At 40.7% G+C, this 14649-nt stretch overlaps 3 protein-coding genes across 5 annotated transcripts in view; 2 read left to right on the top strand and 1 right to left on the bottom strand.

Annotated features, from left to right (window-relative positions):
- Nucleotides 1-702: 702 nt before the first annotated feature.
- Nucleotides 703-9371, top strand: ZNF839 (zinc finger protein 839). Its single transcript, XM_083739119.1, is given in 9 exon segments — nucleotides 703-1040; nucleotides 1818-2729; nucleotides 3683-3913; nucleotides 5382-5474; nucleotides 6121-6264; nucleotides 6983-7120; nucleotides 7423-7543; nucleotides 8247-8260; nucleotides 8264-9371. Coding segments are annotated over 9 exon segments (2385 nt in total). The 5' UTR covers nucleotides 703-737; the 3' UTR covers nucleotides 8693-9371.
- Nucleotides 9372-10397: 1026 nt separating this feature from the next.
- Nucleotides 10398-14578, bottom strand: CINP (cyclin dependent kinase 2 interacting protein). The gene is made up of 5 exons (XM_083738572.1): nucleotides 14448-14578; nucleotides 13155-13314; nucleotides 12817-12943; nucleotides 11441-11561; nucleotides 10398-10724 (listed from the first exon to the last, which is right to left on the bottom strand). Exons 1-5 carry the CDS (start codon nucleotides 14452-14454, stop codon nucleotides 10522-10524), a joined length of 618 nt encoding a protein of 205 aa, XP_083594698.1. The 5' UTR covers nucleotides 14455-14578; the 3' UTR covers nucleotides 10398-10521.
- TECPR2 (tectonin beta-propeller repeat containing 2) overlaps nucleotides 14517-14649 on the top strand; it is a 55186-nt gene continuing 55053 nt past the window's right edge. For all 3 annotated transcript variants that reach the window (XR_014562199.1, XR_014562200.1, XM_083730999.1), the window contains exon 1: nucleotides 14517-14608. The gene's annotated coding sequence lies outside the window, so the exon portion shown is untranslated. The remainder of the gene's footprint in view (nucleotides 14609-14649) is intronic.

Here is a 14649-nt window from a genome sequence, read left to right as displayed (position 1 = left end):
CAAAGAGCATAAAAGGCGACGGTTATGCGGTGTTGAAAAACTATTTTCTTTTTAAGTTTACGATTTTTAGGAAAAAATGATTGACTTAAAAATAAATGTATCCGTACAGCAACAACAACAGAAACCTGTGGTTAAGTAAAAACCACCCAGCCTTCATCCTGCCGAAGGGCTGTGCCCATTTCTGTACAGGCATTTCGAACAGATCGCTATGGAGACAAATAAGGCCAGAATACTCATATTTTGTCAATCTATTCAATCTGCTCGGCGTTTAGAACCTCGACTTTGGCAATACCTTCCATTTTAAAAATAATAATAATAATAATAATAATAATAATGAATTTAAAGCTTCCCCCTTGGATAATGCAAACAAAACACGGCCTCTCCAGGCATAATTAACCTGCGATTTTATTTATTCCTATTTGCCCGAAATCCAGAATGTGCCCACCGAGTTCGCGTCAAGGAGATGAGCAAGCGGAAGAGGGGTTCGAAGAGTAAGCACTAGGACTCCAGGGAAGCGACTAAACGCTTTTGAAGCTAATTTGACCCCGCTCGGCTCCCACCGCGACGCTCTAACTCTTGCTCCTCCTCCCCACTCCACCCCTTCGCTGTCGTCCCGTACCCCAAACAGCCGAGCCCGATTCCTATTGGTCCGGCGCTGTTTGTTCCTCATGCGCGCGATAGGGGCGGGGCTTAGGGAGACTTCCAACCGTCTCCCCTGACAGCAGCTACTCGCTAAGATGGCGGCCTCTGAGGCGAGGGGGCCTGTAGACCCGGACCCGGCGCTCGGTCTACAGCAGCCGGGCGAGACCTTGCCTCGTATCGCCGCGGCTGCCGCATCGCCTCAACGGCGGGAAGCCTCTTCTCCAGTAGCCCAGGACGACGGCCTCGCGGCTTCTCATCCCCACTTCCCGGCTCGGGGTTTCTGCTCGGCGACTTCCGCCTCGACTTCGGTGGACCCGCCGGTGTCCAGTATCCCGCACGACGCGGCGCAGCGGCTGCAGAAGGTGCCCCGTGTCCCCGCCAGGCTCCTGCCGCCCAAATAAGCCTGCGGGGTTTATGTGGGGATTTTTCGTAAGGGGGGTCGCTGATGCTTAAGTCGTAAATGGTTAAATCGCTGCTTGCGGGGCGGAGGGCTGCTGCTATTTATTTATTTAATAAATTTATATACCGCTTTTAAACAGAAGATCCCAGAGCGCCTTAGCAGGTCAGTTAGTTAGCAGTTAAAGCCACATGATTTCTCCCCTTCCTGCCCTTGATCTCCTTCAGGTCCCTATTAAAAATTTACTCCACTCCCCATAAAACCTTAACTTTAATCCTTACAACGATATGACAAGTAGATAAACGTGTATAATAGTAGTTTCAGGAGTATGCAAGCTAGAGGATGTGAGGGCGATCTGGCTGCGACATCTGTCACCCCATTGATCGCCAGGGTTGATTCGGCTGATCTGGCTGGCTAGGCGGGTGTCCCCTTCCTCCCTCACCGCTCCATGTGCGTCCCTCCCGAAGCTGCGCGCTCGGTGGAAGAGGACGATCATCCCAGATAGAAGGAGTGTACCGTTCTTCGGTCAAGGGTATACGATAGCTGCGCTCCCCTGCTAGAACCTCCAAACAAGCTCAAGGAGTATGCAAGCTAGAGTTTTTTGTTTTTTTTTAAAGTCAATTGTGCTACAATTCCGACCAATCTTGACTATGTTTACTTGGATTAAAAGAGACTTTTAAAAACGTGTGTGTGCTCATCTAGATCAGTTTCATTTTCAAGAATGTATAGAAAACCTTATATGACTTTGTGCTTAAACAAGCTTTATTTTTTCTTACAGCCATTGGAAACCATCTGTGTCCAAGTACAGCCAGAACAGAAAAAAGAGAAAGAAAGATCAGAACTGTCTCTTGCAGCAATTCAGAGGTCAAAAAATGTAACTATGAATCAGCCACTTGAGAAAAATTCCAGGATTGTAGCACTCAGTGTTATTAACCCACATATTGCTACAGTGCCTAGACCACAGCAATTTTTGTTATATAAATCTTCTGAACCTACCCTTCAGCTGCTTCTGCAGAGACCTTTACATCCTCTTGGACAAGTTTCCTCAGGCAAGATAACACATGAACTACTCAATGGCCTCGCTGTCAATGGACAGAAAAACATATCTGTTGCAATAGCTGCTTCAGATTCTCCAAATGTTACTTGCACCCCATCTTGTTCAGCAAATTCACTCACAAACCACGAGAAGAAGTACAAATACAGAGTTAAAAAATCTCTAAAAGTGAAAACTCGTTCTGGGCGGATTTCAAGGCCTCCCAAATATAAAGCTAAGGATTACAAATTCATTAAAACTAAAGACTTGGCTGACTGTCACCAGTCTGATTCTGATGACTATGCTGAGCTAAGTCTAGAAGATGATGAAGGAGGCGGCAAGGAGAAGGAAGTGTGCTCGTTATTTGGTCCCTTGAACTATGACTTGAAGCCAAAATTGTTTAAATGTCAAAGCTGTGAAAAATCCTACATAGGAAAAGGAGGATTAGCACGGCATTATAAACTTAATCCAGCTCATAGGCAGGAAGAATCTTCACAATCTTCTATAAATAGACAGTTGCTGGAGTGTACTGGGCAGACAAGTTGTGAAAGTGTACATGAGATGCTTTCACCACCACCAATTAGTGCCCCTTTAATAAATGAAATTGGATCAGCTGTAGACTTGAAAAATAATCTTCCTATAGAGAATAAGCAACAGGTAAGAGAAATATATATTGTTCTATTTCAAATTATCCAGGGAATGGTCAGCTCATGCCCTCTGCCTTTCCAGAGCAAGCTGGATCTCCCTTTGCCACTTATCTAAATCCAGTTCATGGCTACAGGAATCTATACAATAGGCTTCACTGAATGGCATTGCTGGAATGTTTTAAACAACTACATTATTGACGCTTCTAATTCTAAAAGCTATTAGCTCATTAAAGTTAGGAGAAAAACAGATGTATGCCATTCTTATCCCTGCAATATAAAGAGGGAATTAGTCTGGGGTAGAGGCTGCTGGTAACGTTTAAGTATTTAATGGACAATCTATTCTAAAGGCAATTTCTAATCAATGTAATGGGGAAGCATACCATACAAAAAATCCTTTTCATGAATGGCATTTGTCACATTAAAGCAATACAGTACTGTATTGATGCATGCATGTCTTAAAAGATCTTCAAATACTGTGAATTATTGGTCATGATTACTGGATAGATAAGGTAACTGGTGTAAAAGTGTTGCTAAGTAGTCTCATTGCCTTACTCCTTCTGAATTGCAAGATTCATTTTGAAGCTTCCTTGCAAGTAACAAGCAAATGAATACCGCTTACCAGCTGCAGTAATTCCAGAGGCACCATTGTTTTGCCTTACTGCTCCTTACTGTGCTCCTGTGTCAGAATGTAGGTAGTCCTTGTTTCTGGAATGGTTATGTGAAAATAAATCCTAAAATAGCAAAGTTAGCAGCATGTGCACACCATAATGATGTGACATCACGGTGCATTAAAGGTAGGAGAGAAGGAATTTGCCATCTTCCTTGTCTTGAAGTGAGATGTGGGAAGTATATGTGCCTTTTAACTCAGTTTTATAGGATAATGTTAGTATAATGATTCCAAACTGAAAAATTAATACATAAAGTTAAAACTGTTTAAAGCATTCTTATGAACATTTTTTAAAGTCTTCTACATCTACAGAAGATGGAAAGTTAATAGAACATCAAAACACCGATTTATTGTATTTGGGTCCTGGAAAACCCCGACAACCAAGAAGGTGTGGCCAACCAAAGAGAGCTGAAAGATCAAGGTATTCTGGAAGATATAGCAGATGCAGTCAGTTCTCTTCAAAGTGTCTTAATAATATGTCAGCAGATCACCACAGTATATTTAGAAGGAAAGCTAGGCTAAAAGAGGTATGGTTCCTTTTCACAATTGTTCATGCTCGCTTGTCTAGTGATAGTTTCTCCATTAGGCTACAGTGCTCACAATACAATCTTAAGCATGTTTACTGAGAATTGGGTCTCATTGAGCTCAGTGGGACTTAAAGGTCCCGCTGTGGGACTTACACCTTGGTAAAAATACTTAGGATTGTGAACCTAGAGAGGCCTGGATGCTTCCCCACTTCTGAATTATCTGGCCCTCTGGATTCACACCAGTCCGTCTCTTCACCCTCCTTGAGTGACTTTGCCTAGCTGGAATGTGCTGTTGTACCTTAATAGTACCTTACTTATTTGAATGGAGAGATATGTGTGTGCATGTGTGTTGAAACCTATGACTTTTGTGTAGTTGGAAAGAGAACCTACAGTAACCACTTTTGCCAGCCGCCCTTGCCACCATTGGCACATGGCTTCAAGAACGTTGCTCATGAGGAAATGCTTCTCCGGGATTGACAGAGGTTCCCTATCCCTTCTTTAGACCCATCCATTTAAAATGTTTTGATAACTTGAAAAGGTGTCTCAAGTTGGGCAACACACATTCCTGAAATTGATATAAGTATAAAATGGGGAAATGGCTGGTGCTATCTTATAAGAACAATCCCTTTCTCTTCAAGCAGGAGGAAATGTTTCTAAGGGTGCCTGCTGCTTCATCTAAGAGGAAGCATGCCTTTCTCATCAAAGCTGTTTATACAAATGTGACCATTTATGCAGATTTAACCAGTGTGGTGTAGTGGTTAAGAGCGGTAGTCTCATAATCTGGGGAACCGGGTTCGCGTCTCCGCTCCTCCACCTGCAGCTGCTGGGTGACCTTGGGCTAGTCACACTTCTCTGAAGTCTCTCAGCCCCACTCACCTCACAGAGTGTTTGTTGTGGGGGAGGAAGGGAAAGGAGAATGTTAGCCGCTTTGAGACTCCTTAAAGGGAGTGAAAGGCGGGATATCAAATCCAAACTCTTCTCTTCTTCTTCTTAAAACTCCTACAACTTATTTAGTTATCTGGTGAAAGACTTACTATTTTTTCTTTCAGAATCTTCCAGCGAAGATCCTACTTGATAGCTAGCCTTTCATGTAGTAAATGAGGCTTTGAAGAGGCTCTCTTGAAAACTTGGATAAAGTGTCTGCCCATGGCAAAATAATCCAATTGTGTGTGCTTCACACAAGTTGTACAGGTTTTCTGCATTAGTTTTGATAATCTCCATGCAGGAAGAATGTTGTGTGAGGTGGCCCCTAGATATAACTGCTGGGATTTAAAAATTGAATTTATTCTGGCAATGACTCTAGGAACTGTCTCCTAACATTGACACTTCTCAGTGATTTATCTGTTTTCTATAATAAATTGCTCAGATATCATGCATTTTTCTTTGTCCATTTCCATGTATTTAGACTTGGCGTTTTAGCAATTTGACTTTATGGCTTCTCTAAAGAAATTATTATGGTCTTTAATAGCTGATTCAGCAATGTGCCAATGAAGATTTTATGGAGCTGGCTCTTCCACGCTTTACAACACTTGTTACTGTATCTGAATTCCTATTGATGAAGGTAAGATACATCTTGCAAACTTAGTGTAAAATGCACAATATAAATGAATAATAAATACTATCTGCAAATGTGCATTTAATTTCCTATAGTCAAACTCTTTAAACTTGAGTGTCTCATGCGGGCATGAACAAAAATTGGATGAAACCAGATTAACCAGGAGTACAAGGAATTACATGGTGGAAGATTGAAGAAGTGGGATACATCACTTTCCTTGCCCTATTTGAAGTTATAGTTTAGGGGAAAGTCAACAATTTTATTTCACTCTTTATGGAAATATAGATTAGTACAGTAAGTTATTACAGTGAGATATTTTTCTCATAACGGGTAGATAGGAGTTATGGTTCTTAACATAATCTTCCTGGACCTTGAACCACAGCCTCTGTTGTCTAGTTTTCTTAATTCCACAGTCCCTACTTCTCCAGACTCTGTTTAACATAAGATCAATTTAAGCCAACGACAACCAGATGGACTGACAGCTCTGATCCAAACCAATGTGGTCAAGATAGGGGACTTGCTGGAGAGGTTCAGATAGTGCTTTCTGCCTTTAATCGCCTGTTACTTGTTTGCATTATAATAGGCTTGAATGATACTTATAGCACATGATTGTGAATTTGCTCATATTCATGTAGCTTTTGTTACTAAACAGGTAGAAAAAAATTATCCAACCAAAGCACTTTTTCCAGAAGTATACCGGGAATTTGAAGAGCTGCACACTATAGTAAAGAAAATGTGCCAAGACTATTTGAGTACTCCTGAATTAAACAACCCTCTGGCAATAAAAAACCCAAAGGTATGTTGGGTAGTTTTGTGTGTGGCTGTGAATCAAGATCCAGTAGCTAAACTGAGTGTAGCAGGTGAAACTGAACACATTTTCTTTAAAAGAAGGAGTGTGAAGATAAATAGCAAATACTGAAGATAAGCAGAAATTAAGTACATCTTATTCTATATTTGCACTTCTATCTTTTGCTTTTAGGCCTACTTGCTAAGATCAAATATAGTACCAGATTTTGAACCCCCGTGACAGGGTGAGCTCCCGTTGCTCGGTCCCTGCTCCTGCCAACCTAGCAGTTCGAAAGCATGTCAAAGTGCAAGTAGATAAATAGGTACCGCTCCGGTGGGAAGGTAAATGGTGTTTTCGTGTGTTGCTCTGGTTCGCCAGAAGCGGCTTAGTCATGCTGGCCACATGAGCTGGAAGCTGTATGCTGGCTCCCTCGGCCAATAAAGCAAGATGAGCACCGCAACCCCAGAGTCGGTCACGACTGGACCTAATGGTCAGGGATCCCTTTTCCTTTACCTTTAAATCAGCTTTATTTACAAACATGATACTCAAAATATTAACAAAGAAGACTTGGTAAGGTCTAATAAAACCATCCTCGAAATAATCAAAGCAGGTACATGCCCTGCTGACTTACCATCTGTAAATAAGAATTTTGAAATAATAAAATTTACTGTGAATAAACTGTGTATTACGGGTCTAGAACAAAAATATTGTGTCTCATCTTTCATAGGTGGCTGAATCTCTAGGAATTATAGGCAGTGATCTTGAAATGCAAGTGGTTCAAACAATAGAATCTTCACCTGAGTGTATTAAAATTGCTGATGCACCTGTATGTACAGAGATTCTGGGACAGAAACGAGCAACTGAGGTATAAAATAGGTGAATTCTGCCATATCAATAATACTGTACAAACCTTGTAGCATATTTAACTTTTCTTGTCCTTTTTTGCTTGTATATGTCTTGCTGAAAATAAGCTGTTGCATATTTCATCTTCCATACAAAATTGGTCTTTATAAGCAAACCATACTTTTTTGGCATAAGTTCATTCACTTGGATTCTTGTGTGGCACAAAGTGCTGCCAAATGAATAGAGCTTTTTAAAATATTGGAATAATTTTAAAAAGTTGATGTTTGATGAAAATGCTGGTAAGTTTATTTTCTCTCTCAAGAGGGTTCAGATGAAATGTTGCCATTTGCAAAAAAGATCAGAGCTGAAAATTTGTTAGAAAGTGTGACTATCAGTTCAAGTCAAGGTGAAATAAAGGAACGAAGTCCTGCATATGAAGGTAGTGGTATGTGAATTCTAATATCTCCACTCTTTCCTGAAGATAAAATTACATGCAGATAGCTAGGAAGCTGAAAGAGTACAATGACCCTTTAAACTGTAGTGGTATAAGTCTAAAAATTATGTTGAGTAGGGAGAGAGAGAAAGGAAACTTAGCTAAAAATTTGCTGTATTCTTCACACTTGCATTCTCCTTAAGGTACTTAATGCATAGGTTTTCCAAAAGTAGTTTTTTTTCTTTATTGGTGATTTGAATCCAGATGTCACTAAATGAATGTCAGTACAGCTGTTTTAGAAACACGAGCTTAAAGCCCCACTGGGCATACAAAAATAACTATACCTTTGTTTAGCTCTTAACCTGTATTGGAAGGAAATGTGATATAATGCAAGTATTTATTATTGGTAAATACCCCACCACCTGGCTACTTTCAGGGATAAATGTTAAGACTGCCAAGCAGATTTTTTAAAAAATCTGTTGCCAAAGTAGAAGCTGTTTGTTTATAAACTATTTATTATACTACTTAATGCTTAATATTATACTTAAACAGCTTAATTTTTTATATGGGTAGCATATACCACAATTATATACCACAATCAGGTGGTATATAATTTTTATGAAATAAATATTTTACAAAACACTTTCCTTTTTGTATGTTTTGAAGAACATGAATGTAAACTGAAGTTTTGTGTTTTTTAACTTGATTTTTTAAGGTTTCCCCCCAGAATAGAACTGCGGAGCAAACATTTGCACCGGAAATACATTACAGCAAAAGGAGCGCCACAAATCACTTGAACTAGAAGCTTCAAATGAGATTGCAGATACAGATCAGTTCCTGCAAGGGAAGGCTGAGATCTTACAACCTTCAAGTGTATCAGGGCTGGATTGTTCAGGCTACCTATTCTCACGGAGTGAAAGGTTGCCACTTGCCAGTTCAGAAAGTTCACAAGAAAAGATGGTGGCAGTGTATTCGGGTAATGCAGCAAGCGGACTAAGTGTGTTTGAGATTTGTAACTCCACAGCATCAAAAAAAGCTAATCAAAATCCTTCCTTGTCAGTGCATGAAGAAAGCAATCATAATGAAAAATATCAAGAATCTCAGGAAGAAGCAAGGATTTTGTCATTAATAGATTGTGAACATCCTAGGGTATCTAATTAAGCAAAATCTTCCCAAATTAGTAACATGGCAGTAGCTAATCCATTTGGGTCTCAATGAGATAACATTTCTATATGATCTTAGAAAACTCATTGACAATCTATTAAAAAGATGACTGGATGAGCTAGAAACTCTTCTCTAGGGCTATGAAATAGTTCAGGCTTTTGCCCCATCCTGGTGCTGCTGTCTTTTTCAACCAGTGTTGTAACCAAATTGAAGATCCTGCGATGCACTTACACATTCAAGTTCTTTGGAAAGTATAGAGGTTCTTTTAACAACATTGTTCACACAGAGAACTTGTTCAGAGTAAAGCCGTTATGAAAATATATGGTTTTTTTTTTAAAAAGCAATTTCTTAAATGTCTATTTTTGTTATTAAATCTTAATTTTCTGCTGCTTGTGACCTTTGTGCAATTACAACTAACATGACTGAAGAGTAACTAGAATTCCAAGTAAACTGCACTGTTTACCAAACTGATCTGTTTTTTTGGACACAACTTATTACCAAAATTACGCTGCTTTTTGACTAAACGGGAAGATCAAGAACCAGCTCATTGATAAGAACCTTTTCATAAAATTGGCAATCTGTGCAAACAAAGGTAATGGCATTCATTGCTGGAAATCAAATTGTAACAGATGGTTTATCTAGTTCAAATTAAAGGTACTACACATACTATCCTTGACACCTTGGGTGTGTCAGGTCATTTTGATGTTTTGAACACAGGAGCTTCTCTAAAGCTGCTAAGCATAGAGAGATTGTATTGCAGTCAGTTACGAAGTGAAAGCTTCAGCCTGGTAAGTAGGTCACTTTCATATTTAGATATTATCATCTGGAAGAGTGGGCCTTCATGTCCCAGGGATGAATCCAATCCCCCAACATACAGACTTCAACGAGGCTGTTCAGATTTAGATAATTTCCCAGAGTAGTGGCAATTCTAAAAAGCATATGCCTCTAGGCACAACCTGAGCCGAAATGGTAATGTAGCATTTGCCTAATGTTAACCATTTTCTGTTGACTCTTTAAGGTAGAAATGCAAAAAGTGCCTAATAGCCATTGGTGCCTAAAAAAATGGGCCTGGCAGCTAGGATGCTGAGAAGAGCAGGAGGCTGTTAGTGCTTTGCCTCTTGTATGTGTTTCCTGAAATCCCCAGTGCTTTCTGTGCTGTCATGGCCTAGCAACAGAGGCAAGGATGGGCCTTTATGGGATTTACATATCGGCCTCGTAATCTAAGGCATGTGTTAACTTTTCTCATAGCCCTGGTGAAAGATCCAGCTACAACTATATGCCTGTGGAAAGCCTGCTAGCAGTTCCTGAGTGCACGAGCACTCTCTCCTCGTTTATAATCCAAATATGATTATAAATGAGGAGAGAGTGCTGGTGCACTCAGGTACTGCTAGCAGGCTTTCCACAGGCATATAGTTGGCTATTGAGAACAATATGCTTGACTAGATAGACCATTGGCCTACTCTAGCAGGCTCCTCTTACACTCATGGTGTGAAAGTTCAGACTTTAAAACAAAAGAAAAAGGAGTTCCACTGGATATTGAAATCTGTGAGAGCAGATTTTTAGAGACTAATCAAGCTCTGTGTTAGAATTGTTTTGATTCTATTATTTTACAAAATTTATATAAATCTGGATGGTACTAAAACCTCTTAAGTGGTTTTGTTTGTTGTAATCCAAATATGGGACCTGCTAGGTAGATACAATCTTAGAAAATAAAACAGACTTTATTAAAAAGTTGGAACTATACAAAAATATATAAACTGCATTGTGTTTAATGTATTAGCAATGCAGTTCAAGGCAAATGCAACCTTATGAAGTGGCAGGAAAGGTTAGACCAGCCTGTGTCCTGTTTCCAACAGCATGCTTTCTAGTAATACTTGGCTGGTATTCTCAATGTAGGGCTGGTATAACCATGATGACAAGTAGGCCATCAGGAGATCTTGGTCAGCGGTATGAGCAATCTCTTGCACAATAGTTTGCTTGAGTTTTAGTTCCTTTGAGTACATGTTCAGGAGCTTTCCAGAAACTTCATCTGAAAAAGATAAATTAAATCAAGAAGTAGCTCTGGAAATACATAGGCATTCTGAATATGGCTTAGGACAGCAAATGAAGAGAAGAATGTGCCCTAACTTTGTCCCCACCCTCCTCTCAATTAGATGCTGTGTTTCCTAGCAACTGTCTGCATGTACCCCTGTGCACTTTGAAAGCCTGATATTTTTTTTCAGGGTTTCAAAATGCATAGATGCAGCCATGATTCCAGGAGGCTTCCCTGCTGCAGCCGGTTTGATAGGGAACACATGGCGAATGTGGTACAGCTACGACACCCTCAGAGTGCATACTCTCATATGTATTGACGAAGCCATAATTCAGAATGCTGGAGTAGTGCTCTGATTTTGCTTCATATTACAAATGCTGAACATACTACATTGCTAGCTAGATTGCTTGCCTATAGTTTTTAAGCTTTAGAATTAGCTAACTCATCTTCCATCCCTCAAGTTCCATATTTCTCCTGCTGCGAAATTTTTAAAAAGCTTATCTGGTTTCAACATATGGAATTCTAGGAATTGATGTGGGTTGATGATGTGAATCATTCTCTTCTGAGAGCTATAGTTGCCTTGCAAATTTGCAATTCAAGCAATATAAGCTAAATTTAATTTCTTTAGCTCACAGTATTCCACTCTCATTTTCAAACGAATATGCTTCAGCAGAAAGAAATAGCAGTATCTCAAAGAGGAAGAATTTACTTACAGAAGTAAGGAATGGGCCACGTGTGAAAGAATGGTGTCTTCTGATCTCCATGATATGCTTCTAAGTCACAGATCCCTTTAGTAGTTGAACATAGTTTTTCCATTTTCTGTTGTATTTTTGCCTAACAAAGTTTTAAGTGTCTGTGTAAGAAGCTAATATTTTGTAACCAACAGTACAATCCTAACCATGTCTATTCAGAAGTCACATTGAATTTTATGTTGGAACTGCCCTGAAATCCGCAGATGAAGAGCGATATACAAATTTAATAAACAATAATAATTACGGTAATAAATACCATATTTATGTGAATCTAATGCAAATCTAATTTAAAAACCTCAGTTTTCAAAACCTTAAAACCAAAAAAAGTACAGTAGTACCTCGGGTTAAGAACTTTACCTCAGGATGAGAACAGAAATTACGCAGCAGCAGCAGGAGGCCCCATTAGCTATAGTGGTACCTCAGGTTAAGAACGGACCTTCGGAATGAATTAAGTTCGTAACCAGAGATACTGCTGTATTTGCTATGTCTGGGTTTTTCAAGCTTGCAATTGAATCTAATGCACCATCAAATCTAATGCACACACTAATTTCCATGACATAATTGGGCCAAAATGGTACACATTACATACGAGTAAATAATGTAATAATAACAATAAATGTGTTTTTGTCCTGAAGTGGCATTCCTAGTCCCACCTACCTGGCCTAACCTCAACTGAATTCAATGTGACTTATTTCTGAGTACCCATGAATACGACTGCAGCTTAACATATGTTCTACCCGTGTAGGCTACTCAATCCCTACTTTCAGAAACTTCACAACCAGGGAACTTTTATTACAAAGACTGGATAACTGGATTAGAGACAAATCACTAATTAAAGTATTCAGTCAGTACTGGACTAAAATTAGTAGTTCTCAAAGGGCATTTTTCACAACAAAACATTACGAATAGCTTCAGTTCTCCCTTCTGAATGTTTTGCACAGAAGAGATTCATTTTTCATTTGGTTGATTGCTCCATTAGGTAGATTTGCATATAATTCTTATACCCTCTCTTGTGAAGGGGTCTTGAATATTCATGGAAAACATTGTTGAAAAGAAGACCTCTAGATCTCCCACAAGTGGCTATGGCCTCTCCCTCTCCAGAACAAGGGCTCAGAAACTGTCCAGGAGTTTCATTTAGGTGGTCTGCAATGTGTCCATAAAAAAAGAGTTAAGAAATCACACAGCATCCAGCAGTGTGTGTTATAATTGCTACAACTTGCAGAAAAATCACTTAACTGGTCCCCTGGGCTGGGGAAAGTTTTGGGAACCACTGATGTATAGGAGGATGGTGGAAACAGAAAAATGCAGTGGGGGTTCTAATAAGAGAAATAGCGTACCATGTTTTCAAAAGTATCAAGTAGTTCTGTACAGCAATCCTCCAACTCTACATTGTAGTCAACTGGTCGTCTTCCGGACTCTGAAGCAATATTATCATGTTCTATTTCCAACTTGCCATCTTTGCACCTAAAGAAAAATATCATTCACTATACATAATAGAAGCTCTGTTCCTCTGACAACTCCTACCCCTTGTTGCCTATAATATATAGAGTCAACTGTAGTCAGTGCATAATGCAAGGTAAATTGTTACATTCATATAATGCAGATTTTAAAAAGTGATGGCCTAAGGTAATAAATTTGCATTGGAACCATCGACAAGATCTTTCAATATACTTACTCTGCAGAAATTTTGATGTTCACGATTTTGGTGGCCGTGGTAAATCCCTTATTATTCAGAGTTTCCCACTTTATCATTAAATTATGCCAGTCTGCTGCATTATCTTTAATTTTCCTTGCACTGATGGATAATACAGGTGTCTTTGGAGTTGAGCCTTTGGCTAATCAAAAACACAATAAAACCCTTTAAATAGGAAGAGGGAAAATATCTATGTGAGACATTTTAGACTGCTGGCAACATTTTTTTGTAATGTACTAATAACAAAATAAACAACAACGCCATTCTCATTGTTTTGTGAAGTTTCAGCCTCTATCTTCACCTGGCACTTTGCTTCAAACCTTCAATAAGAGGTTTTATTTCATTGATAGAAAACTGACAGGTCTCTGCTCACTGCAACACAGTGCGCCTGCCCATTGCCCATCACCCAAACATGTGAAGAAGATGACCAACCCAACCCAACCGGAAGCCGGGATTGTAGTAGCATCGCAGTATCATCTCGCTTCCTTCGCAACCCCACAACCAGTTCCCAAAATTCACCCTTCTCCCTGCTTCCGTTCAGAAACAGCCTCTCTCAACTCCCGCCACGACCGCCTCACAACATATGCAGTGCTGGATTTACCTATAAGCTAAACCAGCTATAGCTTAGGGCCCCTGTGGGCCGCCAAAAAATTTAAAGGAAAAAAACCCTGGATGTACATTTTCAAAATATAAGATAAAAAACAAATAAAATAAAGCCTACATACAGCAACAGTGTTTTGTGGTTGTAGGCTCCAATGATGGGCCCCACCTGCTAGCCTGCTCCCTGAAATATCACTGGTTTGCTCATTTCTATATATAGGGTGCCTACATTCTGCATGTGCAAATGGCTTTAGATACTTACTAGGTTCATAAATTACTATATAGCATTTATTCAACACAAAAACGCGACTATTTGTTGTTGACAAAGGACAGCCGGACATATAAAGGGCCCCATTACCTTCAGCAGCTTAGCGCTTCATCAAACCTAAACCCGGCCCTGAACCCTTATAGTTCTTAAGTCGGAGGCCAACCCTGCCTCCAGTGGCGGGGAGTTCCACCGTCCCGCTACCCTTTCATCTTCTGCTCCCTCGCACGCCCCCCACCGCCGTCCTGGTATTACTTGAGAGGGAGGAAAAAAACTGCTGGGTTGTGGCGCCCGCTCCCCATGCGCCTTTCTCCAGCAACCGCTTTCCCTGGTGGAGGCACCCGGGACCTCCTCCGCCGCAGGAGCTGCAGGCCGCGCTCCCGCCCGCTGCCTGGGGAAGAAGCGCTTACCGGCCATCTCCGCCGCCACCCGAGGCCGAGGCCGCTCCCTCCCCTCGGAAGTGCGCTCACGTCCGGCTCCGCCCAGCTCCGCCGCCCAGCGCTGGAGACCCAGCGCCGCTGGGCCTGGGGGCGACGCGGGAGCTCAGGCCCCGGCCCCGGCTCCTGCTGAGGTGAGGAGGGCAGCCTAGCGCGGCGGGGAGACGGGGTGGGA

This window comes from Podarcis gaigeae, assembly GCF_964106915.1.
Source record: "Podarcis gaigeae genome assembly, chromosome: 1".
Classification (NCBI taxonomy): Eukaryota; Metazoa; Chordata; class Lepidosauria; order Squamata; family Lacertidae; genus Podarcis; species Podarcis gaigeae.
Note: the sequence above shows the minus strand (reverse complement) of the source record. Positions and strands in the feature narration are given on the sequence as shown.